The 26516-nt window shown below is 40.6% G+C and overlaps 1 protein-coding gene across 1 annotated transcript; it reads left to right on the forward strand.

Annotated features, from left to right (window-relative positions):
* The first annotated feature begins 1411 nt into the window (after positions 1-1411).
* LOC107792331 (UV-B-induced protein At3g17800, chloroplastic) lies at positions 1412-4843 on the forward strand. Its single transcript, XM_016614545.2, has 2 exons — positions 1412-1979; positions 3670-4843. The coding sequence occupies exons 1-2, from the start codon at positions 1609-1611 to the stop codon at positions 4451-4453; spliced, it is 1155 nt and encodes a 384-aa protein (XP_016470031.1). The 5' UTR covers positions 1412-1608; the 3' UTR covers positions 4454-4843.
* Positions 4844-26516: the final 21673 nt, after the last annotated feature.

A 26516-nucleotide genomic window follows, 5' to 3' on the forward strand; every position in this document is an offset into this window, starting at 1 on the left:
CTCCTGTAGAGGATAAGATGCGGGAGGCGAGTTTGAGATGGTTTGGGCATGTTAAGAGGAGAAGTATAGAAACCCCAGTTAGAAGGTGCGAGCGGTTAGCCTCGGTAGGTAGCAGGAGGGGTAGAGGTAGGCCTAAGAAGTCTTGGGGAGAGGTTATTAGACGGAACATGGGGCAGCTGGAGCTGACTGAGGACATGACCCTAGACAGGAGAATGTGGAGGTCAAAGATTAGGGTAGAAGGTTCGTATGTAATCGAGCGTTTCTCCTTGTCTTACTTAGTTCACTAGCATTAGTGTTAATTTGATATCTTTTATCCAGAGATGGCTATTACTACCTAGTGTTTGACTGCATTTTTGGATTCGATCTTATTTCATCTTGTTGTTATTCCTACTTGTTGCAATTACCTTTTATTTTTCAGGCGTTCTCTAGCCGAGGGTCTATCGGAAACATTCTCTCTATCCTTCCAAGGGTAGGGGTAAGGTTGCGTATATCTTACCCTCCCTAGATCCCACTTGTAGAAAAATATTGGGTTTGTTGTTGTTATAGTTAAGAGTAGTGCAATAGTATTAGTGACAATATGATTTCTCTTTATGCTTACATTGTATTACTACTTAGCATGTACTTGCTTTCTTGACTTCCGTTTTCTTGTTTTATCTTGATGTTGTCACTACTTATTGTCGTTATTTCTTTTAATTCTTTCTTTAGCTGATAGTCTATCGGAAACAATCTCTCTGTACTTCCAGGTAGGGGTAAGGTTGCGTACATCTTACTTTCTCCAGATCCCACTCGTGGGAACCCACTGGATTTGTTGTTGTTTTCAGCTAAGAATATTTTGCCTAGATTTTATTTATGCATTAAATAATAATTATTTTTTAATTACTTTACAAATATTGCTATTTTTTTTAATTATTAATCTAAAAACTGGTCAATCCATACTATTTTGACATATATAATGGCGAGGTTAATTAAAATAACCGTTTTCCGTTTCCTTTTCAACTTACATTTGACTATTTGAGCAACAACAAAAGTTTTCTTTTCCTTTAGGAGTCGACGTTTCTCGAACAAAACCTTAAACCCCACCACCACTCCCTTACCCTCTTGTCTCCTACTTAATCCTCTATTTTCAAAGTCAAGAGCGTTAGATTTTTTAGAATTAATCTAAATAATTGTCCATCAAATTGTTTATAATATAAATATATTGTATGTAATTTATCCAATTGTTTGTTTTGATAAAGATTCCAATTTTTAAAAGGCCCCACATATTATTAATAATCTCGTATACTATATTTTATCAAATCAATAATATTATTCTCTTATAATAATTATTTGTAAAAGTTCATGATTGAGTTGGATAAGGACTCTACAACTAATAATTCTTTAATAAAAAGGATTCCAACTCCTACTTATATTTGGCTTTTCATGCTTTGTTATTTAAGTTTTCCATCATAATATATTGTACTTCAATTTCATACCATATACAATCCTGAATAAAAACTATCATACTAAATATTTTCTCTCTCTTTCTCGTGTTTCTTAGCTGTAGATTATAACACTAAATTCCGCCACCAATTACTCCTTTATATTCTGTTCTTACCAATTGTTTCTTGAATGGACTGTGGCTTTTTTTACACCAATATTTCTCTTCCTCAATCTTTACCTTTCACAGTAAAAAATACCCTTTTTTCATCTATACCTTTTTCTCCATTAAATTTACAGAGTTCTCTGTTTAAGAGCAGAAAATCGTTGGTTGTGGTGGCAAGTGGTAAAAATAGTAGTAATAATTGTGAATTCAGTGGTTTGAACGTGCCATTAGTGCCAAGGACAGAAGAAGGGAGATTTTTGAGCAGTATTTTTCAGAATAATAAAAAGTGCTTTTATGCTGTTGTTCAGAAAGAATTGGCAAAGTTGGGTTATGAAAAGGGTGAAGTTTTTCTTCGTATGAATCTTAACTTGGGTTCTGATGAAGCTGTTCTTCACAGGTTGGTCTCCCCCTTTTCCCTTTTCCCTATTGGCCTATTGTCATAAAGAGTTTAAGTTATATATTCATAAAAGTTTTAATTTTTTTACCCTATCAGCCTAATTTTAATAGGTCATAGCAAGTTGTCCGTCTGATCTATAAGTCACTTGTTTGAGTCGTAAAAACAGTCACTAATGCTTGCATTGAGGTATGCTGATCACATCACAACCCATGGGGTTCGGCCATTCCTGTCTGAATGCGAGATGACTTGTGCATCGGTGGGCTGACCTTTTATTTATATTAGATTTGACATGTAGAATTACTTAATGTAGGTCAATGTAACCTGATAGTGTAGAAATTCTTTACACCGGTAGCTTACAAAACATAAGCTCTTGTCATAAGACTTGTACAATGGTTTGGGTATTGGACCGCGGAATTATGTGGCTTTACCTCTCATCCTAAATTGATGTTTAGTTTAGGCAGCATCGACCCATTGTATATATGCATACATTAATTTTTTAGAAAAATATAATATATATAATCTACCTTTCCTCGTACTCTGAAAAGGTTCACTCAAAACGGAATAGAGGAAGTCATTTTTCTAGCGAATCACCGAAGCGTTGTGGGATGACACCACTTAATTCTATGCATCTCCGCCATAGTTGGTGTGTGCAAATTTGGTTTTACTCTTGAAAGTCTATTTGGTTCGACTCATACTCACTTAAAAGATAACTATAGATAACTGTTCATGATACGTGAGACTAATAACCTGGAGAACAGGGCACATAACCTGCCAGCGTGTATTAGTTAAATAAGATGAAATCTTTGGTGATAGAATTGCATTTTTATTAAGTTCAGTAGTCCTAATATATTAGAAGTTTCTTCGTCTTTGTATGTCAAAATTTTATGGTACTGAGTAAGAGTGGAGTTTGTTCTCGAAATCTTTGATTTATTGGGTGTTTCTGAAGAGGAATCAGCTGCATTATTGAATTTTCTGAAGAGGGATTTAACTGGTTAGACTTAGTGAATAGTTTCTGGAGCAGAAATAGCACCAACCTGAAATACAACAAACCAGTAACATTGACTTCAAGCGAACTTTTTGATAGTTTAATGGCTTAAAACTCTAATTATGTCACGTAAATTGGGACAGATGGACTTAGCAAATTTGCTTCTCAACTTTGACTTGGTTGAGTTCTGTTTATAGAATTTCTGTATCATAACTGTATTGCGTCGCGTAGGAGGGACTTGCTGAAACTTAATAAAAAACTGTATCAGAACTGTATTTCTGTATCTTAGGCATTTTAATCCACACAACAATTGGTTCCTACTAGGTCTAAGGCTGCAATATAGTTCTCATTTTCTCCTTTAGTCGGAGTCTTTTTATCAAGACAGTTTATGTATATATATATATAGAGAGAGAAAGTTCAGCCTCCTTAAAAGGCCACTCGAAAATGTAATATAGCAGTAAGTAAGCTATTTTCTAATGGTTTATCTCAACAAAGTGAACATTACCTTTTCTAATGGTTTTTCTTAAGCAGCTTCTTTTTCCTTGTCTTCCATGTGCATTAAACATATTGCTCGAGGCATTTTACGACTAGTTTTGACATAATTATCATTTAGAAAAGGCCGTTGAGAAGACATAGCATTGTTTAGGTGCGTAATTCATCAGACTAATTATACTTTACTAACATTTGTATGTGATGAAATACCAGGAGAATTGCTGAACTGAAAGAGCTGGAATGTCGAAATGCTGTAGAGGATATTTTGTACATGTTAATAGTTTACAAGTTCTCCGAAATCGGAGTGCACTTGGTTCCAAAGCTCTCCAAATGCATGTACAATGGCAGACTCGAGATATGGCCATGTCGAGACTGGGAGCTCGAGTCTATTCATAGCTTTGAAGTACTCGAAATGGTAAGAGAACATCTTACTACTGTTATCGGATGGAAAGAGAAGTCGAACGTGACAGAAAATTGGATCCCTACTCAAGTCCCTAAGTTCCAAATCCATCGAGTTTATGCTGCTTCGATTCTATATGGATATTTTTTGAAGTCGGCCTCATTGAGGCACCATATGGAACAGAGTCTTGAACATATCAACTCTGATATTGGTGTTACTACTTCAGGAAACCTCTTAGTTTCAGGGTCGTGGCCGTTAAAACAAAACAGCGTTCCCTTTGGTCGTATCAGTGGCACACGATCTACATTAGCCGGTCCAACATCACTTATCCAGGGGAAGAAGAATGAAAAACTTAGGTCTTATGTTATGAATTTTGACCATGAAATAATGCAGATGTGTGCAAAACCAAAATGCAAGGAGGCACTGTATCTGATTGAGAAGCATTGTTCTGCGCTTTTTGGCGATGAGAGCGATGAGGTAGTTTCCACGTCATTGGCGAGTCTGAAAAGGATTGTGTTAGAGGCTGTTGCCTTCGGTTCTTTCCTTTGGGATGCAGAAGACTATGTTAGGACATTTTATCAGCTCGAGGAGAACTAGCAACACCAAAAGGGCGATTTTATCAGCACGATATAAGCATCGTAGTTTTGATCTCATTTACGTACACATAACGAGGAAGTCTACTCTTGACTTTCGCCATGTAATGGTGTAAGGGAAAATTGTGCTGATTCCGCGTGTGCTTATATATCTCATCAATCGACACCTGCTGCAAAAAAGAAGAAAGAGGCTCAAGGTTAAAGCATATATAGTAGTAGATAGTAGTTGGATGATATAATCTGTAGTAGAGTTGTCACATATACTGCAATTTTCTTGATGTATATTCCAGGTATTCATTATCTGTGGATTTACACTGCAAATTTGGAGTTGTATAGAGCATTATCCCTAGTATATAAATAATTAGATGTGAGCACTTTCATGATTTTTGACATATTACTAGTGGTAAAAAGAGAATATCTTGCCTTTTATTGCCAATGGTACTATAGATTCCTATGGATATCTTATTTGTCTCTTTAGGGAAATGGATATTTGCAGAAAAGATATTAAGTTCAATTCGTTTTTTTTCTCTCCACTTCTGGATTCCAGACCAACCTATCGACCCGATTTTTTAGATTTAAGGTGATTTGTATATTTACCAAAATGATACATTGTTCCGTATCATTATGAAAATAGATCTGGCCAAGATATGCACCTCTTCAAGAACGAAAAAAAATCGATCTACTTTCATTTGGTATTTTGGCCTAAATTTTTTGACTTCTCGATACTCAATCAAATCCTATTTTTTATGTCTGAATACATCTCTATAGTCCCATGTTTAATAAAACCCGAACTCAGTATTCAGTTCCCACAGGTGATACCACATAAACAAATTATTCATTTAGGTGATATCAAATCGTTACATGTCATATAAAAAAGTTACATGTACTTTGCTTTTAAGTGCTATGATAGGAGTTTTTGATCAATATTGTCCCTTATCTTTTAGGGTAGGTCTATTTTGGTCCCTCAAACATAACCTTGAGCATAATTAGTCCCTTAAGTATGCTAAAGTGGAACACCTTTAATCTCACTAACAGAATGTGTTCAAAAACTAATAATGTTAACCAACTCTAAAGCAAATCTTCTGCTCTGAAGCAAAACGTTTCCTCTCCTTTTATTGGATAACACAAATTATCACTTTAATTCCTCATTTTTAGATAATGTCTTCTAAAATTTTGACCTTGAAAATGTCCCCGTATGTGCCAGTTTTCAATGAGAAAATGACACTATACCACTGTAAAAATAATAACCATATATATATATATGCGGGCTAAAAGTGATTATAGAATCTGGTTATTCGTTGCTTCAATAATATATGCATAGAAGTGACCTTGGCAGCTCTATTTTTTTTTCTTTTTCAAATTTTAACTTATTCTTTTTGGAAAAATCAATCGTAATTGTTAAATTTATCAGCTATGTAATATTAGTGGGTGTTGGTTTATAAAATATTTTTGATAAGCAAATTAAAAAGACGATGAATGCCTAAACCAATACCCGTAATTAATCTTGGACAGATTTTGTCAGTGAGACTAAAGACGCTCCACTTTAGCATACTTAAGGAACTAAATATGCTCAGGATTATATTTGAGGGACCAAAATAAATGTACCATAAAAAATAAGAGACAATATTGGCCAAAAACTCGATCTGATAATGTAAAATTTCTGACATTATTCATGTACACTAGTTAAACTCCAGGCGCAATGCTAGCTTTGACTTGGGAATAATGCATTGTAAATATACTTTTAGGAGAACTGGTTCATTATTGGCTAAGCTTTAAAACTTGAAATTAAAAACTTTATCACTGCAATACTCTCAGCAACATGATTTTCACTGTCCAAATCTTCTTGAATATTATTGGTTGAAAGAAAAAGGCAAGTGCCATGAGATAATTGTTATCTACAGGTGAATTTCACGCATGAAGGTATAGAGAATAATAAAATAAAATAAATAAATCGGATTTAAGCTTATTGATATTTGATTACACATTTGCAAACTGACCTTTTTTCGGTATCTTACTTGCATTTATTTATTTATTTATTTATTTAACTACCATTATATTTCATTTATTACTATTGAATGTTGTCTTCTTAGTTCTTGGACCAATAAATATTGTTGTTGTTACATATTTATTGATATTCACTGAAACTTGCGGCATTTTGTCACAAAATTAGTTAAATGGCCTTTTGAATATGAATATTGGCTAAGATTAATTCTATTTTATTAAAAAATTTAATTGTTTAAACCTAGACTTAAATTTTGGGTCAAACAGTTTGGCGCTGTTTTTGGAAGTGTTCTCATCTAATTTTTTAGTTTCCACTAGATCTACGACTCACGTGACTTGTTAATCTAACAAACCACAAAGTTTATCTCTCTTCTCTTTGCGTACAAAATTTTCATGGCATGTAACCAAGGAAATGGAACGAGGGCAACAGATAATATTCCCCTCAACATCATGAATGCTATCAATGAAGGCTATGATACCCATGATGAGGGGATAACGCCTACGGCCTCCCCTAGATGAGAAAGGTCACCCTTACCTTTCTGCAGTACGACAAAACCAAACGGGAAAGGACCCTCTACGTCCACGGGAGAGGTGATGCCACCCGCTATGAAAAAGCTCCTCGAAGAATGGATAACTAATACCCTAGTAAGCGTGCTCAACAAACAAGATCCATGCACGACCACAAAAGCCACGAGAGCGCTTGCAATACAGCTAGGGGACGAACAAGGCGACCAACCAGACCCTCCAACTTCAGGTAAAACTCACGATGTTATTGACATGCAAATGACAATGTCCTCACCACCATCTTAAAAAGAATGAAAGAAATGGAAAATGAAAACAAGGCGCTCAGAGACCAAATGAAAGAGCACTAGGAACGAGTAGACAAGATACTTGTGGCCCCCAAATTATTGCCAAAAAGGGATGCCCATAGGTTCATAGAAGACCCATATACTGAGGAAACGACTCCATATATCGTACCAAAGACCTTAAGATGCCCCTATATCTCAACGACGGGACAACCGACCCCGAAAACCATGTGACTCACTACGTCACTGCTATGAAAGGCAACGACCTCACCAAAGAGCAGGTGCCCTCCATTTTGCTGAAAAAAATTTGGTGAAGCCCTCATTGGAGGGGAATTAACATGGTATTCACACCTACCAGCCCATTCAATAGAAAAGTTCAAGTAAATGGATGATAAGCTCATGACGACACACACGAGGGCCAAGAAAGTCGAAACAAGAGTAATCAACATCTTTGTCATCAAACAAACCCCAAGAGAGGGACTGAGGGACTTCTTCGCCAAGTTCAACAGGGTAAGGATGAAACTACTGAGCTGGTTAATGAAGTATCCACCAACCACATGGGATGAATCAAAATGCCTACTGTGCCGAGGTTAGAGCAAATGATGATGACCTCAATAGACCAACTCGATAACTCACCTCGGTAGAATCCGAGCCCCGAAAAGAACGCAGGGATAACATAATGAGAGACTATCCTGTACCGCACCCAAGCAGGGAGCGACATCAGCGCTATGTCAGTACGCCCGCTCTCCCCCTTTTCTCTACAAAGACAGTTCGGCCAGGCCGAGATTAGGAACTCACAAGAACGATAGAGGTATGCCCCATTTTTATCTGCTCATAATTTTTGTATTTCACCTATAGAGGTGGTATACGCCCTTTAGAAGCTCGGAATGAAGGTAAAATGGCCGCAAAAGATGAGGTTCGATTGGACCACTAGGAAATCTGGTGCCCTCTGTGAATTCTACCAATAATGTACACAAAATAGAAGACTGCATTGCCCTAAGGCTAGAGGTAGCGAACCTACTGCAGCAAGGGCACATCAAAAAACTACTCAGCGACAAAGACAAGAACACCTTAGTAAGGGGACGAGAATGTCCAGACCCACCAAAGCCCCATTTACCAGCTCGCACCATCAATATGATTATTGGTGGTAGCAACGACGCCTCTATCAATGACAGTAAGTTCACCGCCACCCATATGCTCAAAAGATCAATCACCTATGAACGGTATAACGGAATCAAAGGGAGTATCATCTACGATGAGTCAAATGCTGACGATTTAACTTTCCCTCACAATGATGCACTTGTCATTACTCTACAAATTGTTGATACTCATATGAAGAGAATCATGGTAGATGATGGAAGTGGAGCGTGCATCATCCACCCCCTATTCCTCGCACAGATGAGGCTCGAGGATAAGATAGTGCCACGTTGCATCACACTCAACGGTTTAAACAATGCAGTTGAATAGACTTCGGGAGAAATTACACTCATCATTCTCGCCAGTGGGGCGACTCTAGAGACAACGTTCCACATCATGGATAAGGACACCACGTACAACGTCATCATGGGACAACCGTGGATACACCCTATGAGAGCCGTCCCCTCCAGCTTATACCTAGTGATCAAATTCCTAACACCTTGGGGGATAATCAGCATACGAGGGGAACAACACACATCTGGGGAGTGCTACCGAATCGCCATGGACAATACGACTACTCAACAAAAGAAAGAAAAATAAGCATAGCAATCAGCAGGGCTGATGTCATCATAAGATGAAGCCGAGAAAGTTATCATATATCCCAAAATAGTCAAAGATGCAGAGTCAACCATAGAAGAACTCGACCCCGTCCAATTATATCATAGTGACCACAGCAAAAAGGCCTACATCGGCTGCAAACCTCGAAAATCAGGTAAATTTACTCAATTCTTAAAAACCAATGCGGATTTGTTTGCCTTTAGTCATGCAGACATGCCAGGTATCCCCAAAGAAATTGCCACACATAAGCTGAATGTAGACCCTTTCCACCTGACGGTAAGGCAGGTTCGACGAAAATTCAACCCCGCCATCAATGAGGATGTCCACGAGGAAGTAGACAAGTTATTAGCGAACGACTCTATCAGGGAATCAGAGTACCCCAAATGGATTGTCAATGTAGTGATGGTAAAAAATAAAAACGGGAAATGGAGGATGTGCGTTGACTTCACGGACCTAAACAAAGCATGCCCAAAAGATTCATTCTCATTGCCGCACATCGACCAACTCATCGATGCAATAGCGAAGCACGAGCTGTTAAATTTTTTAGGCGCATACTCGGGTTACAGTAAAATACTCAAGGAGGAAGAAGTCCAAGAAAAAACCATGTTCGTTACCCATAGAGGAACGTATTGTTATAGAGTTATATCATTTGGGTTAAAGAATGCAGGGGCTACCTATGAAAGGTTGTTTAAAAAAATGTTCAAAGACTAACTCGGCAAAACCATAGAGGTATATATCGACAATATGTTGGTAAAATCCATGACGAAGATCATATCGACCATCTGAAGGAAGCTTTTGATATACTAAGACAGTACGGGATAAAGCTAAACCTCGATAAATGCGCGTTTGGCGTAGCCTCGGGAAAATTTTTGGGCTTCTTATTATCGCAATGAGGAATTAAGTTCAACCCATAGAAAATCAAGGATATCGATCGGATACCTGAGCAATTGACCACTAAAAAGGTCCAAAGATTGACTAGTCGAATTGGAGCCTTATCGAGGTTCATCTTGCAGTCGTCCGATAAATGTCACAGGTTTTTTCGGCGTACTAAAAAAGGATTACGGCCTCAAGTGAACACTTGAGTGTGTACAAGAACTGCGAGAACTGAAGGCATACTTGTCATCAGCACCCTTACTCTCGAAGCCCGAACCCGGAGAGAACCTCCTCGTCTACCTAGCCGTCTCTAAAGTAGCAATAAGTGAGGTCCTGATTCGAGAAAATAAAGGTACACAATCTCCTATTTATTATATCAATAAAACACATGTTGATGCCGAGACGAGGTACCCACACCTCGAGAAATTATCCCTTGACCTGGTCATAGCTTCACGAAAGCTTAGACCATATTTCTAGTGCCACCCTATCTCGGTCATCACCAGTTTTCCTCTAAGAAGAATTTTACATAAATCCGAGCTATCGGGGAGGCTAGCCAAATGAACCATCTAGCTAAGTGAGCACAACATCACATATCAGCCTCGAACATCAATAAAGTCAAGAGTGCTCGCTGACTCGTCGTAGACTTTAGCGCAAAAGTAATGGCAAAGGCCGAGAAGGAATCCGACCAAGCTTCTATTCAATCATAGGACTTCTGGGTCTTGTACACCGACAACACATCCAATGCTTCTAGGTCTGACTCGTACTCGTACTTGAGGTCCCTACGAGCTAAGTAATTCTCCAGTTGATAAGATGCCCGGATACGACTAACAATGAGGCCGAGAATGAGGCCGCAATTGCAAGATTGAGGTCGTAATTGCAAGATTAAGGCTGACACTCAAATATGGGGCGAAGCGGTAGAAACTCCGTTGTCATTCTCAACTCGTAGTCAACCAAGTTACATGGACTTTCCAAATCAAAGAACAAAGATTGCAAAAATATCAGGCCGAGATGTGTAAATTGCTTCCCAATTTCGACGAATGCCAGCTTGACTGGATCCCACGAACTCAAAACATCGAAGCAGATGCCCTCGTCAAAATGGCCGCCACCACCAAAAGCATAACAGTCAGAGTAAAAAATGTAGTCCATCTCCTTAACATGTCATTAGATCAAATCGAGGTAAAATCTGTTAATTTAACTTGGGACTGCCGCAATTGTATTGTTACATATTTGCGGGATGGAATCCTCCCAAACGACAAAAAGGAAGCTAAAAAACTAAGAATGCAAGCAGCTAGATACAGCCTCCTTCATAACGACTTGTACAAGAGAACGTATGGCGGTCCTTTGGCAAAGTGTTTAGGCCCAAACCAAACCCAATGCATTCTCAAGGAAGTCCATTAAGGCCATTGCGGCACTCATTCCGGTGATCGACCACTCGTCAGGTGCCTCATACGGGCCAGATACTATTGGCCTACCATGAAGAAAGACGCCTCAGAGTTCGTAAAGAAATGCGAGCAATGTCAGAAATATGCCCCAATAATCCACCAAGAAGGCAAACACTTTCATACAGTTACCTCTCCATGGACATTTATTAACTGCAGAATAGACATTGTGGGTCCACTCTCGCCGGGGCGAGGTAATATATGATTTCTTTTAGTTTTAATGGAATATTTCTCTAAATGGGTGGAAGCGGGGGCATTTTCCCAAATTCATGAGCAAGAGGTAATCACCTTCATATGGAAAAATATCATTTGCTAATTCGGCCTTCCTAAAGAGATAAGTTGCGACAACAGACCAAATTCACAAGAAAAAGAACCACCGAGTTCTTCACAAATTGGCATATCAAAAGAATACTTTCAACCCCCTACCACCCAGCTGGTAATGAACAAACGGAATCCTCCAATAAGACAATACTAAACATCATGAAGAAGAAACTTGAAGAGGCACAGGGAATGTGGCCAGAAATACTCCCAGAAGTATTATGGGCGCATAGAACTACCCCGAAAATGAGCATAGGAGAGACACCTTACTCTCTCATCTACGGAATAGAAGCAATCATTCCAGTCGAAGTCAGAGAACCCAGTTTAAGGTACTCTCACGAAAATAGCAACTACAATGACGAGAACAGGAGGCAAGACCTTAACGAGGTCGAGGAGTGACAAGACATGGAGTATATAAGGATGGTCACTCAAAAATAGCAAGCAGAGTATTATTACAACAAAAGGCAAAGGTTCGATTACTCAAGATCAGGGATTACGTACTCAAAGCCAAAACTCAAGCAAACAGGGATCCACGAGAAGGAAAATTGGGAACAAACTGGGACGGACCGCATAAAATTGTAGGCAAAGCAAATAAAGGCTAGCTCTAATTGGAAACCATGGAACATCAGCCATCTCAAGTACTTCAACTTCTAAGAAACAAGAAGTGCCCCGTAAGTCGTAGTCATTTTCCCTTACTTTAGTTTTGTCCCAATAGGATTTTCTCAAGGAGGTTTTTAACGAGAAGATGAGTGGGATACTTTGAGTTAGAATATACGATAACACAACGATTTTTTATTCCCCGACTCCTCAAGTTTCTCCAAGTCAAACAATGAAGGGACTAGACATACTAGGTGTAATGACCTGACCGGTCGTTTTGAGGTTTTGCACTTTACTCACTAGTTCTCGGGCATGACTAGCCCTGTGTTATGTATTATGACATGTAAATTTTCGGTTTTGGTTTTCAGGATAATCGAAATAAATTTGAAAGAACAATTCTCAGTTTGAAGCTTTAAATTTGAAAGGTTTGACCAAGTTTTGACTTTTGAGTATTCAATCTCGGATTTGAATTTTTATGATTTGGTTAGCTCTGTTAGGTGATTTTGAACTTGGGAGTGCGTCCAGAATATGATTTGGAGGTCCGTGATAGAGTTAAGCTTCAATTGGCGAAATTGAAAATTTAGCATTTTCCGGTCGGCAGGAGAAATTTTGATATCGATGTCGGAATGGAATTTCGAAAGTTGGAGTAGATCTGTTGTATCATTTGTGATGCTTGTGCAAAATTTCAGGTCACTCGGGTGAGGTTTGATAGACTTTTTGATCGTTTGCGAAATTTGAAGGTTCTAAGTTCTTAAACTTAAATCCGAGGCTGATTTGGTGTTTTGGTATTGTTTTGAGTGATTCGAAGGATCGACTAAATTTGAATGATGTTATGGGATGTTTTAAAATATTTGGTTGAGATCCCGAGGGCCTCAGGTGAGTTTTGGGTGATTAACGGACCAAATTCTTGGTTTTGAGAGCTGCAGATTTTGTTGGTTTTCTATTGCAGAGATTTTGTTCATCGCGTTCGCGGAGGGGTGTATCGCGTTCGCGAAGGGTATCTTCTGTGGTGGTGATTTTGTTCCACGCGTTCGTAAAGTAGAGGACGCGAACGTGAAGGTTAAGGTAGCATGTGCATTGCAGACGCGTGATTGTTGTCGCATTCGCGAAGAGGAGTGAGGCCGTTAGGGACCCCAGGTCCTTGGTCTATGCATTCGCGAGATTAGGGTCGCGTTTGCGAAAGCCTGGGCTAGCAAAGCATCACGTTCACATGGCAATGTTCGCATTCGCGAAGAGTAAAGAGGAGAGGCAGTATAATTTGGTTTACGCGAACGCGAGAGGGCGGTCGCGTTCGCGAAGAAGGAAATTGATACCTAGGCAGAATGTTTAAATAGTTGCCTTCGCGATTTTTAGCCCATTTCCCACCATTGTTGAGCGACTTTGGAGCTTTTTAAGAGGATTTGAAGAGGGTTTCAAGGTATAAAACTTGGATGTAAGATTTTTAACTCAATACTCGATTCTATGGTGATTTCTAACTAATTAGACATGAAATTAGTGAGATTTAAAGCCAAAAATTGGAGAATTAGAGCTTAAAATTTGAGAGTGTAAGCTGGGGATTTGAGGGGCCATTTGAGGTCTGATTTTGATGTTCTTGGTATGTATGGACTCGTGGGAGGATGAGAATTAGATTGATGTGATTTTTATCGAATTCCGAGACTTGGGCCCAGGGGTCGGGTTTGGCCAATTTCAGGATTTTTTAGTAAATTTGATTATTTTCACTTGGGGTTTGTTCCTTTAGTGCGTATTAATGGTATGATACTGATTTTGGTTAGATTTGGAGAAATTAGAGGCCGACTCGAGGGGCAAAGGCATCGTGGGCTAGAGTTTGGACCGGATTGAGGTAAGTAATGATTGTAAATGTTGTCCTGAGTGTATGAAACCCCGGATTTCACATCGTTGTGCTACTTTGAGGTGACACACATGCTAGATGATGAGCGTGGGGTCGTGCACCATTGGGGATTGTGACTTACTACTATTAAGTCCTGTCTTTGATTGATAACTATTTGATATCATTGTATTTTGGAAAGTATTACTATGTTTTGAGCTAAATGCCATATTTGGGCCTCGTGCCAACCGTTTTGGATCCTTAGGTTTTTTTTACTATTATTCCTCACTGTATTGAGTTATTATCTGTACTCAATCACACTGTATTTTATTGATTTCATAACTCAACCGTATTTACCCCGTTTTGATACTTCAAATGATATTTTGGGCTGAGTTTTCCTGTTTTACTATTGCCCGAGTGGCTTGAGAGTTTCTGACTGAGTGAGGCCGAGGGCCTGTGTTGCGAGGATATTATGGGATCGGGCTGCGCATCACAGCATGTTGTACTAATTCATGATATTGTGAGGCCGAGGGCCTGATTGATTTATGCCATGAGGTGGCTTGTTGTTATGTAAGGCCGAGGGCCTGATTGATTCTGCCAGATGGCTTGTTATAGCGCTTGGGTTGTAGGAGCCCCTCCGGAGTCTGAACACCCCCAGTGAGCGTGGGTACCCAGTGTGAGCGATGTGATATAGCCCAAAATGTGATTCTTGATTCATGTTATGCCCGAGAGGCTGATTTCGGGTGATTGTGCGATAGCCCGAGGGGCTGGTTCTGTTGATATTATGCCCGAGAGACGGTTTATGGTACATATTTTCGCCCGAGGGGCTGTTTACATTTCTATCTTTTTCTCACTATTTTCATCACTCGTTTGAAACTGTTGAATGATGTTTTAAAAGGAAAGGTTTTACTGAAACTGAATTGTTTTTACAAGAAAAATGGTTTCTGTACTGTTTTGAGCAATGTGTTGTATTTGTTGTAGTGTTATGATGTGAAATTATGTGCTTTCTTACTACTCAGCTTTCATTTATTTTTATTACTTTCTGAGTTGGCGTACTCACATTACTCCCTGCATGTTGTGTGATTATCCAGGAGTTGCGGGTCGCGATAGTGACCAGTGATTCGTTCATTTAGTAGGATTTCGGATTCGACAAGGTAGTTGCATGGCATCCGCAGCCCTGTTCTTCTCCCTCCTATCTTCCCTAGCTTATTTAGTGCAGTTCTCCAGTCTTGTTTAGACTTTACTATATTGAGACAGAGATGTAGTTGCTCGTGACTTGTGACACCCCAATGTCGGGCTTGTGTATCTATTCTGCATTGATCATTTAGAATTCATTATGAGATTTCTTGTTAATTAATGGCTTAAAATGACTTTTATAGAATAATGGTTTGATTTGGGAATCGTGTCGGCTGACCTAGTTTCACGATAGGTGACATCACAACCGAGTCGATTTTAGGGTCGTGATAAGTTGGTATCGGAGCCTAGGTTACATAGGTCTCACAAGTCATGAGCAGGTTTAGTAGAGTCTAGTAGATCGGTATGGAGACGTCTGTACTTATCCTCGGGAGGATATAGAACCTTTAGGAAATCCCACATTCTTGAATTCTTATCGTGTATTATTGATTCAACTTGAAATGTAACTCTTGAGATTCCTTCCACGCGTTCGTATGCACGCATGAGCGCTCGGTATCAGCTGTGCATTGACAGTTTGTGATTCCTTGGTCGAAGGGCGATATGTGATTTCTGTGTATTGATATTGGACCAGTCTGGAGGACTTGAGGCCGGGTTTTGCCTATAGCTTGAGCACTAAGGCGTTGATTGTGTGAGCAAGTGTTTCTGGATTTATATGTTCGGTAATGTCGCTATTAGTAGAAGTGGTGACTGGATGGCTATGTGATGAGTATGATGTAACTAGAAGATGTGTTCATATGATTTGAATGTGGCGAGAAGGGTCTGCTTGAGGGTAAAAAGAACTATTTGGTGCTTGATTTCCATCGCGATTTGATGTATAGCCCGAGTTAGGGTGGATTTAAGGACCTTTTTGTGTTGTTAGTTAGAGAGTGAGGTGGATTTTATGTCGGGATTTGAGTTCAGACTCAGGAAGATTTGGTGATTGTGTGATGATTATGGCGGTGGAACGGTATAAAGAGAAGTTAGTTTGAGGTGGAACATGTGGGTTATCTCCTGCGGAGTGTTCTAAAGTTGTGTGATCCCTATGTTGTTTGTTGAAAGTCCTCTTTTACGAGTAAGTTATATGTGCTGCAGTTTGAGTTTGGATCACGTATGAGAGTTGTCTTGACTGTTACGAGGATGAATGTGAGCTTTGCAGATGATTTGAGGTACTAGATGGTTTGTGTTGCACGAGCTTATGAATGATTTAGTCTAACCTCACCATGGTATAGTGGAAGTAGTAAAGTATGGGCATTGTGAGTTCTGTGTGTTTTGACCTATGGCTTTGAGCGAAGCGGGGGAGCCCGTTATTGATTAGTTGATTGCGCAGTTATATGTTGCATAGTTTCAGTTTTAGGTATATTAGTGAATCAGTTGTGGCTTGTAGGGGTTGGGATCGAGGATGGCTCGATTAAAAGAAATTTTAATAAATGTTATGTCATGCTTTATGGTTGAATGAGAATCGCGGAATGACTTGAGTTGTTAATAGTGAAGGATGCACGGTGCATAGAATAGGAATTTATTTGGTTGCATTAAGTTGGGGTTACTTCCATAGGTGTTATTGTTCTAATGGGGCACAGGTCGTTCAGTTCGTTTTTTCAGTGTAGTTGAAACCTGAGGAGAGTGGATGACTCCCAAGAATGGTTTTAATGGATTCAAGACTTATATGTAATAATTGGAGATCTTCAGGAAATGTATTTGACAAGAAACTGAGGTTTACATTGGAGGGTGTCAAGACTTGTGGCATTTCTATATCATTATGGATTCTGCACATTGAATGTGGTACTTTTGGGAATATTTAAGAGAGTATTCAGCGACTTATGAGCCTTAAACGGTGTGGTTTCATTCTTGAGTTTCATATGGTGAGTCTGGGTTGAGGATTGCAGTATTATGGCAAGGCGAAATATCAATTTGAAGGAAATTTAGAAATAACTTGGATAAATAGGAAAACTTGGTAGTAGGCCGGATCGACATGGTAAGGGATATGATTAGTTCTTTGGATGTTTATAAGGTAGTGAATTTCTACAGGTGTTTCGTGGTAATGCTCTTGGGTTTTGGTGACCTGCGTAGCTTGGTTGAGTTAGAAAGATTAAGTCCTGACGGTTTGGTGTTGGTGCAAATATGATTCAGAGAATTCTTGATGGTTTCCACCACGGTTAGAGAGGTATATTTTCTAGTGGCGTGAGGAGCATGTGATGAATAGTGATTTTCTTCTAGATAGGATCAAATGGAAAGTTTTCGGCTAGTTGAGTACGTAGTTGCTTGTAGCTCGAAATGGATATGAAGTTCCTATGTTTATCCAGGATGGTATGGTATATGCGGTATGTTGTGTAGGATTGAGATTTGCATGTGTAAGGTCGCGGTTCAGTTCTGAACGGAAGGTCATAAATTCTTAAATAGCATGGGCAGTTTCAGACGACTAGGTAAAAAAATATCACTAATTGGTGCGGTTTGATGAGGGTATACATTTCAGAATGGGCAATGTATTTGAGTTAAGGGTACTTCATTAGTATTTGCAGCGCTCTTTTGTTTGATTGACTGCTGATATTCGAGTTTGCTTGGTGGCACAGAAGAATTTTAGGAGTATCTCTCGTGGAATGATTGGGTATTAGAGGTGTGGTATGTATACTGTGATGACCCGGCCGGTCGTCTTCTTTCCCCAAGTTTATTTCTGCTATTTCGATTTGCCGGGATGTTCGGTTTTGAGTTTCAGAGAGTTTTGGGATACTTAGTCCCTAAATGAGAGCTTAAGTGTTGGAAAGTTGACTGTAGTTGGAATAGTGTGAAGACGGACTCGGAATGGAAATTCGATGGTTCCTTTAGCTCCGTTGGGTGATTTTGGAGTTAGGAGCGTGTTCGTATTGTGTTTTGGAGGTCCGTAGCTAATTTAGGCTTGAAATGCCAAAAGTTGAATTTTGGAAGTTTCCGGTTCGATAGTGAGATTTTGATCCGAGGGTCGGAAAGGAATTCCGAGAGTTGCAATAGTTCTGTTATGTCATTTAGGATGTGTGTGCAAAATTTCAGGTCATTCGGAAGTGTTTTGGTTGGGTTTTTGATCGAAAGAGAAATTCAGAAGATTTTAGAAACTTAGGCGTGAATCCGATATGCTTTGGTTGTTTTGATGTTTTTTGAAGTGTTTTGAAGATTTGTACAAGTTTGAATAAGGTTTTAGGATATGTTGATGCCTTTGGTTGAGGTCTTAGGGGCCTCGGGATGAATTCGGATGGTTAACGGAGGAAATTTTGGAGTTGAAGTTGCTGCAGCAGCTGTTCTTCTGGTATTTTTGCATCTGCTGTTTGGGGACCGTAGATGCGGAGCTGCAGAAGAGGCGAAGAGGACTGTAGAAGCGAAATTTGAGATTTCCCTCAGGAATCGCAAATGCGGTGAGTTGTCCGCAGAAGTGGAACCACTCCTGCAGTTAGAGTTTCGCTGATGCGAAAGCTGGGTCCTTAAGTGAAAGTCGTAGATGCGACACTTGTTCCACAGAAGCGGGACCGCAGATGCGGTCCAGGGATGCAAATGCAAAAAATCGCTGGGCAGAACATATAAATAGTTGCCTTCGCGAATTTGAGGGATTCTTTCACCATTTTCATCCGGGTTTGAATCTTTTAAGAGAGACTTTTGAGGAAAACAAACAGGAATCACTTGGAGGTAACATTCTTGACTTCATACCTAGTTTTTATGTGATTAAAGACCTAATTAGTGGTGAGAAATCTGAGAAAAATGGGTAATTAGAACTTGAGTTTAAGAGGCCTTTAATTGAGGATTTGAGGGGTCATTTAGACTCTGATTCCAGTGTTTGTGTTATGTATAGACTCGTGAGAGTACGAGGTTTCTGAAAATGTAAATTTCACCTGATTCCGAGACATGGGCCCGAGGGGCATTTTGGTCATACATAATTTCGCGTATTAGCTTAAAATTGAATTGTAGAATCAGTTACTTGAAGTGTTATTTACATTATGCAATTGAATTGAATAGATTTGGGCCATTTGGAGTCGAGTACTCGTGGCAAAGACATGGTGTTGGGTTGATATTTAGCCGAATCGAGGTAAGTGGCTTGTCTAACATTGTGTGGGGGACCTTCCCCTTAGGATTGGTATATTTGGTAACTGAAATACCTTGTACGTGAGGTGACGAGTGCGTACTTGTTTTAATTGTTGGAAATCCGGTTTTCTTTAAGTACTTACTAGTATGTTTCCTTTTTTGTTTCTATTACTGGCACTATTAAGTCTGTTCTTAGCTCAGGAAAGCATGTCTAAGTGACTTAATTGCTTCATTTACTTTAACCGCCTTACTTGAATTCTATGCAACATGCTAGGCTAGAATCACTTATTGCCGTAATATGAATTTTGATATTTCTGCTTATCTTCATATTGCTGCTGCTGCGTATTTATTTTGGGACTACGGATGTGGGATTCCGGTTGCTCCCCCTTATCTGTTTACTTTGGGACTACGTGTTAGATTCCCGGTAGATCCCCCTGCATATTTACTTTGGGACTACTGGTTAGATTCCCGATAGATCCCCCTGCACATTTACTTTGGGACTACGGGTTAGATTCCCGGTAGATCCCTATGCACAGTTATACGGAACTACGGGAATGGACCCAGTAGATTCCCCTAGTACTGGGTATTTACATTTGGGACTACGGAACGTGATTCCGGTAGATCCCCGCGCACTATAAGTTGGACTACGGGACGGGATCCCGGGAGATCATTCGGACATATATATATGATGGACTACGGGATGGTATCCCGGGTGATTCACTAGATATGTAAAGATGGGACTACAGGACGGTATCCTGAGAGATCCCCGATTGTTACTATTAGTGCTGAGCTGTATTTCCTTTCCATGTTTACCGTGTTCTGTATAATTGTTGTTGTTCTGTATATCCTGTGTTATTTTACTACCGTTCTTATTTATATTGTTCTGTCCTATACTGTTGACCTTTATATTTGTTTAACCTCAGTAGGGGCCCTGAACTTCCTCGTCACTACCCAACCAAGGTTAGGCTTGGCACTTACTGAGTACCGTTGTGGTGTACTCATTCCTCTTCTGCGCATGTTTTTCATGTACAGATCCATGTACCGCTAATCAGGTCTACTATCCTTGAGGGAGGCGACCGCTCTAGAGACTTCGAGGTACATCTTCCACGTTCGCAGACCGAGAAGTCCCTTTCTATTCCTGCTTTTAGTATTTAGCCCTTCTGTGCCTTCTTGTTCTTATTAGACATTCCGGAGTTAGAGCTACGTAGTATGGATCTTAGCTTGTGATTCATGGGTTTTCGGGTCTTGGATTTATGTTTGGTATTGAGAGTTAAACATGGTGTATGCCGAGCAGCACATTTAAACACTGTTATTATTTTATTTCTGTTTTAAAATTGTTTTACTTCCACAAATTTTGGTTATCTTCCGCAAGTTTAGGCTTACCTAGTCATAGAGACTAGGTGCCATCGCGATGTTTCACGGAGGGCTAACCGGGGTCGTGAGAAGTTGGTATTAGAGCTCTAAGTTCATAGGAGTCATGGATCACAAGCCGGTTTATTAGAGTCTTGCTGATCGGTACAGAGACATTTGTACTTATCTATGGGAGGCTATGTAACCGTTAAGAAAATTCCATTTCATTTGATTTTCCCTATCGTGCGAGATTTTTGACATCACGAATTCTGAACTTCTATCTTCTATTCTCTCACCAATGGTGAGGACACGCGCTACCTGAAATGATTAGGCACATGCGCCCCTGCAAGAGTCACTAGAAGTAGGGGCCGGAGTAGAGCGTGTTTAGCTTATGTGAGAGATGTCAGTATTGATCCCCTTTCAGTTGATTCAGTTCCAGTAGTACGGGATTTTCCCGATGTGTTTCCAGGTGACCTTCCAAGCATGCCGCCTGATAGAGATATTGATTTTGGCACTGATTTGTTGCCGGGCACTCAGCCTATTTCTATCCCTCCTGAGTTGAAGGATCAATTACAGGAATTGCTTGATAAGGGTTTTATTCGGCCCAGCATATCACCTTGGGGTGCTCCTGTCTTGTTTGTGAGGAAAATGGATGGGTCTATGCGTATGTGTATTGATTATCGCCAGTTGAACAAGGTTATAGTTAAGAACCGTTATCCTTTGCCTCGTATTGATGATCTGTTTGACTAGCTTCAGGACGCACGAGTGTTTTCTAATATTGATTTGTGCTCAGATTACAATCAGTTGAAGATTCGAGAGCCCGACATCCCGAAGACTGCTTTCAGGACTCGGTATGGTCATTATGAGTTCCTTATCATGTCATTTGGGCTTACCTATGCCCCAGCAGCCTTTATGCATCTAATGCACAGTGTGTTCCGGCTGTATCTTGACTCGTTCGTCATTGTTGTTATTGATGATATTCTGGTGTATTGCCGGATTCGGGAAGATCATGAGCAACACCTGAAGATCGTGCTTCAGACTTTGAAAGAGAAGAAGCTATATGCTAAATTCTCAAAATATGAGTTTTGGTTGGATTTAGTGGCATTCTTAGGGCACGTGGTATCGAGTGAGGGTATTCAGATGGATCCGAAGAAGATAGAAGCCATGTAGAGTTGGCCTAGACCGTCCTTAGCTACCGAGATTCGCAGTTTCCTTGGTTTGGCTGGCTACTACCATCGTTTTGTGGAGGGGTTTTCATCGATTGTAGCCCCTATGACCAGGTTGATCCAGAAGAGTGCTCCATTTCAGTGGATGGAGGAGTGTGAGGCGAGCTTTCAGAAGCTCAAGACAGCTTTGACCACAACCCCAATTTTGATACTACCTACAGGTTCGAGGTCTTATACGGTCTATTGTGATGCCTCAAGGGTTGGCCTCAGAGCAGTGTTGATGCAGGAAGGTAGGGTAATTGCCTACGCGTCCAGACAATTGAAGATACATAAGAAGAACTACCATGTTCATGACCTTGAGTTAGCTGACATTGTTCATACCCTGAAGATTTGGCGCCATTATTTATACGGGGTTCCCTGTGAGATTTATACTGACCATCAGAGCTTGTAGCACTTGTTCAAGCAAAAGGATCTAAATTTGCGCCAGATAAGGTGGTTAGAGTTGCTGAAGGACTATGATATCACTGTTTTGTATCACCTGGGAATGGCCAATGTGGTGGCCGATGCTTTGAGTCACCGGGCAGAGAGTTTGGGGAGTTTGGCTTATGTACCAGCATCGGAGAGGCCTTCGGCGATGGATGTTCAGGCCTTATCTAGCCAGTTTGTGAGATTGGATCTTTCGGAGCCCAGTCGGGTTCTAGTTTGTGTGATTTCTCGGTCTTCCTTATTTGATCATATCAGGGAGCGGTAGTATGATGACCCTCGTTTGCTTGTCCTCAAAGACAAGGTCCAGCACGGTGATGCAAGAGATGTGATTGGTGATGATGGGGTATTAAGGATGCAGGGTAGGATTTGTGTACCCAATGTTGAGGGGCTTCGGGAGTTGATTCTGGAGGAGGCCCATAGCTCGCGGTATTCCATTCATCCGGGTGCCGCGAAGATGTATCAGAATTTGAGGCAGCACTATTGGTGGAGGAGAATGAAGAAATATATTGGATTTGTAGCTCGGTGCCTCAACTGTCAACAGGTGAAGTATGAGCACTAGAGACCAGGTGGGTTGCTCCAGCAGATAGAGATTCCAGAATGGAAGTGGGAGCAGATCACCATGGACTTTGTAGTTGGGCTCCCACGGACTTTGAGAAAGTTCAATTCTATTTGGATGATTGTGGATCGGCTTACCAAGTCCACTAATTTCATTCCTATGTGTACTACTTATTCTTCGGAGCGGTTGATAGAGATTTATATACGGGAGATTGTTCGTCTGCATGGTATTCCCGTGTCCATCATTTCAGATAGAGATACTCAGTTCACATCACGGTTTTGGAGGGCCGTTCAGCATGAGTTGGGTACTCAAGTAGAGTTGAGTACAGCATTTCACCCTCAGACGGACGGACCGTCCGAACGCACTATTCAGATTTTTAAGGATATACTCTGTGCATGTGTGATTGAGTTTGGAGGGTCTTGGGATCAGTTCTTGCCATTGGCGGAGTTTGCTTATAACAACAGCTATCAGTCCAACATTCAAATGGCACCGTATGAGGCTTTATATGGGAGGCGGTGTAGATCCCCGGTGGGTTGGTTTGAGCCGGGGGAGGCTAGACTATTGGGAACAGACTAAGTTCAGGATGCTTTGTAGAAGGTTAAGGTGATTCATGATAGGCTCCGCACAGCCCAGTCCAGACAGAAGAGTTACGCGAACCGGAAGGTTCGCGATGTTTCCTATATGGTGGGAGAGCGGGTTCTGCTTTGGGTTTCGCCTATTAAGGGCGTTATAAGATTCGGTAAGAAAGGGAAGTTGAGTCCAAGGTTTATCAGCCCTTTTGAGATATTGAGGCATGTTGGGGAGGTTGCTTATGAGCTTGCCTTACCTCCCAGCTTGGCAGGAGTTCATCCGTTATTTCATGTTTCAATGCTCCAGAGATATCACAACGATCCATTGCACGTGTTGGATTTCAGTTCAGTCCAGTTGGACAAGGATCTATCTTATATTGAGGAGCCAGTGGCAATATTGGACAGGCAGGTTAGAAAGCTGAGGTCAAAGAACATTGCATCAGTGAAGGTCTAATGGCGGGGTCAACCGGTCGAGGAGGCGACCTGGGAGACCGAGCAGGATAAGCGCAGCCGTTACCCTTATCTTTTCACTACTTTAGGTATGTCTCTATGCTCGTTCGATGAGGAATGAATGTTTAAGTGTAGGAGGATGTGACGACCCGACCGGTCGTCTTAAGAATTAACGTCCCGATCCCCTATTAACTACTTTCCCCAAGTTTATTTCTGCTATTTCAATTTGCCGGGATGTTCGGTTTTATGTTTCGGAGAGTTTTGGGACACTTAATCCATAAATGAGAGCTTAAGTGTTGGAAAGTTAACCGTAGTCGGAACAGTGTGAAGACGGCCTCGGACTGAAAATCTGATGGTTCCGTTAGCTCCGTTGGGTGATTTTGGAGTTAAGAGCATGTTCAAATTGTGTTTTGGAGGTTCGTAGCTAATTTAGGCTTGAAATGTCGAAAATTGAATTTTGGAAGTTTTCGGTTCGATAGTGAGATTTTGATCCGTGGTTCGGAATGGAATTCCGAGAGTTGCAGGAGTTTCTTTATGTCATTTGGGATGTGTGTGCAAAATTTCAGGTCATTCGGACGTGTTTTGGTTGGGTTTCTGATCGAAAGCGGAATTCGGAGATTTTAGAAACTTAGGCATGAATCCGATGTGTTTTGGTTGTTTTGATATTGTTTGAAGTGTTTTGAAGATTTGTACAAGTTTGAATAAGGTATTAGGATATGTTGATGCCATTGGTTGAGGTCCCGGGGGCCTCGGGATGATTTCGGATGGTTAACGGAGGAAATTTTGGAGTTGAAGTTGCTGCAGCAGCTATTCTTCTGGTATTTTCACATCTGCGGTTTGGGGACCGCAGATGCGGAGCCGCAGAAGCGAAATTTTGGATTTCCCTCAGGAACCGCACATGCGGTGAGATGTCCGCAGAAGCGGAACCGCTCCTGCGATTAGAGTTCTGCAGATGGGAAAGCTGGGTCCTTAATTGAAAGTCGCAAATGCGACACTTGTTCCACAGAAGAGGGACCGCAGATGCAGTCCCGGGGACGCAAATGCGGAAAATCGCTGTACAGAACATATAAATAGTTACCTTCGCGAATTTGAGAGATCCCTTCACCATTTTCATCCGGGTTTGAAGCTTTTAAGAGAGATTTTTGAGGAAAACAAAAGGGAATCACTTGGAGGTAATATCCTTGACTTCATAACTCGTTTTTATGTGATTAAAGACCTAATTAGTGGTGAGAAATCTAGGGAAAATGGGTAATTAGGGCTTGAGTTTAAGAGGCCTTTAATTGAGGATTTGAGGGGCCATTTGGACTCCGATTTCAGTGTTTTTGTTATGTATAGACTCGTGAGAGTACGAGGTTTCTAAAAATGTAAATTTCACTCGATTCCGAGATATGGACCCGAGGGGCGTTTTGGTCATTTTACATAATTTTGTGTATTAGCTTAGAATTTAATTGTAGAATCAGTTACTTGAAGTGTTATTTACATTATGCAATTGAATTGAATAGATTTGGGCCATTTGGAGTCGAGTACTCATGGCAAAGACGTATGTTGGGTTCATTTTGAGCCAGTTCGAGGTAAGAGGCTTGTCTAACCTTGTGTGGAGGACCTTCCCCTTAGGATTGGTTTATTTGATAATTGAGTGCCTTGTACGTGAGGTGACGAGTGCGTACTTGTGCTAATTGTCGGAAATCTGGTTTTCTTTAAGTACTTACTAGTATGTTTCCTTTCCTATTTCTATTACTTGCACTATTAAGCCTGTTGTTAGCTTAGGAAAGCATGTCTAAGTGACTTAATTACTTCATTTGATTTAACCACCTTACTTGAATTCTGTGCAGCATGCTAGGCTAGAATCACTTATTGCCTTAATATGAATTTTGTTATTTCTATTTATCTTCCTGATGCTACTGTGTATTTATTTTGGGACTACGGATGTGGGATTCCGGTAGCTCCCCCTTGTCTGTTTACTTTGGGACTATGGGTTAGATTCCCGGTAGATCTCCCTACATATTTTTCTTTGGGACTACGGGTTAGATTCCCGGTAGATCCCCATGCACATTTACTTTGGAACTACAAGTTAGATTCTCGGTAGATCCCCCTGCACAGTTATATGGAACTACGGGAATACACCTGGTAGATTTTCCCAGTACTGGGTATTTACATTTGGGACTACGGAACGGGATTTCGGTAGATCCCTGTGTACTATGAGTTGGACTACGGGACGGGATCCCGGGAGATCCTTCGGACATATACATATGATGGACTACGGGACGGTATCCCAGGTGATTCACTAGATATGTAAAGATGGGACAATAGGACGGCATCCTGGGAGATTCCCAATTGTTACTATTGGTGCTAAGCTGTATTTCCTTTCCATGTTTACCGTGTTCTGTATAATTGTTATTGTTCTGAATATCCTGTGTTATTTTACTATCGTACTTATTTATATTGTTCTGTCCTATACTGTTGACCTTTATATTTGTTTAACCTCAGTAGGGCCCTGACCTTCCTCGTCCCTACCCAACCGAGGTTAGGCTTGACACTTACTGAGTACCGTTGTGGTGTACTCATTCCTCTTCTGCGCATATTTTTCATGTGCAGATCCAGGTACCGTTGATCAGGTATACTATCCTTGAGGGAGGCGACCGCTCTAGAGATTTCGAGGTAC

Source organism: Nicotiana tabacum, chromosome 3 (genome assembly GCF_000715075.1).
Source record: "Nicotiana tabacum cultivar K326 chromosome 3, ASM71507v2, whole genome shotgun sequence".
NCBI classification, from domain to species: Eukaryota; Viridiplantae; Streptophyta; class Magnoliopsida; order Solanales; family Solanaceae; genus Nicotiana; species Nicotiana tabacum.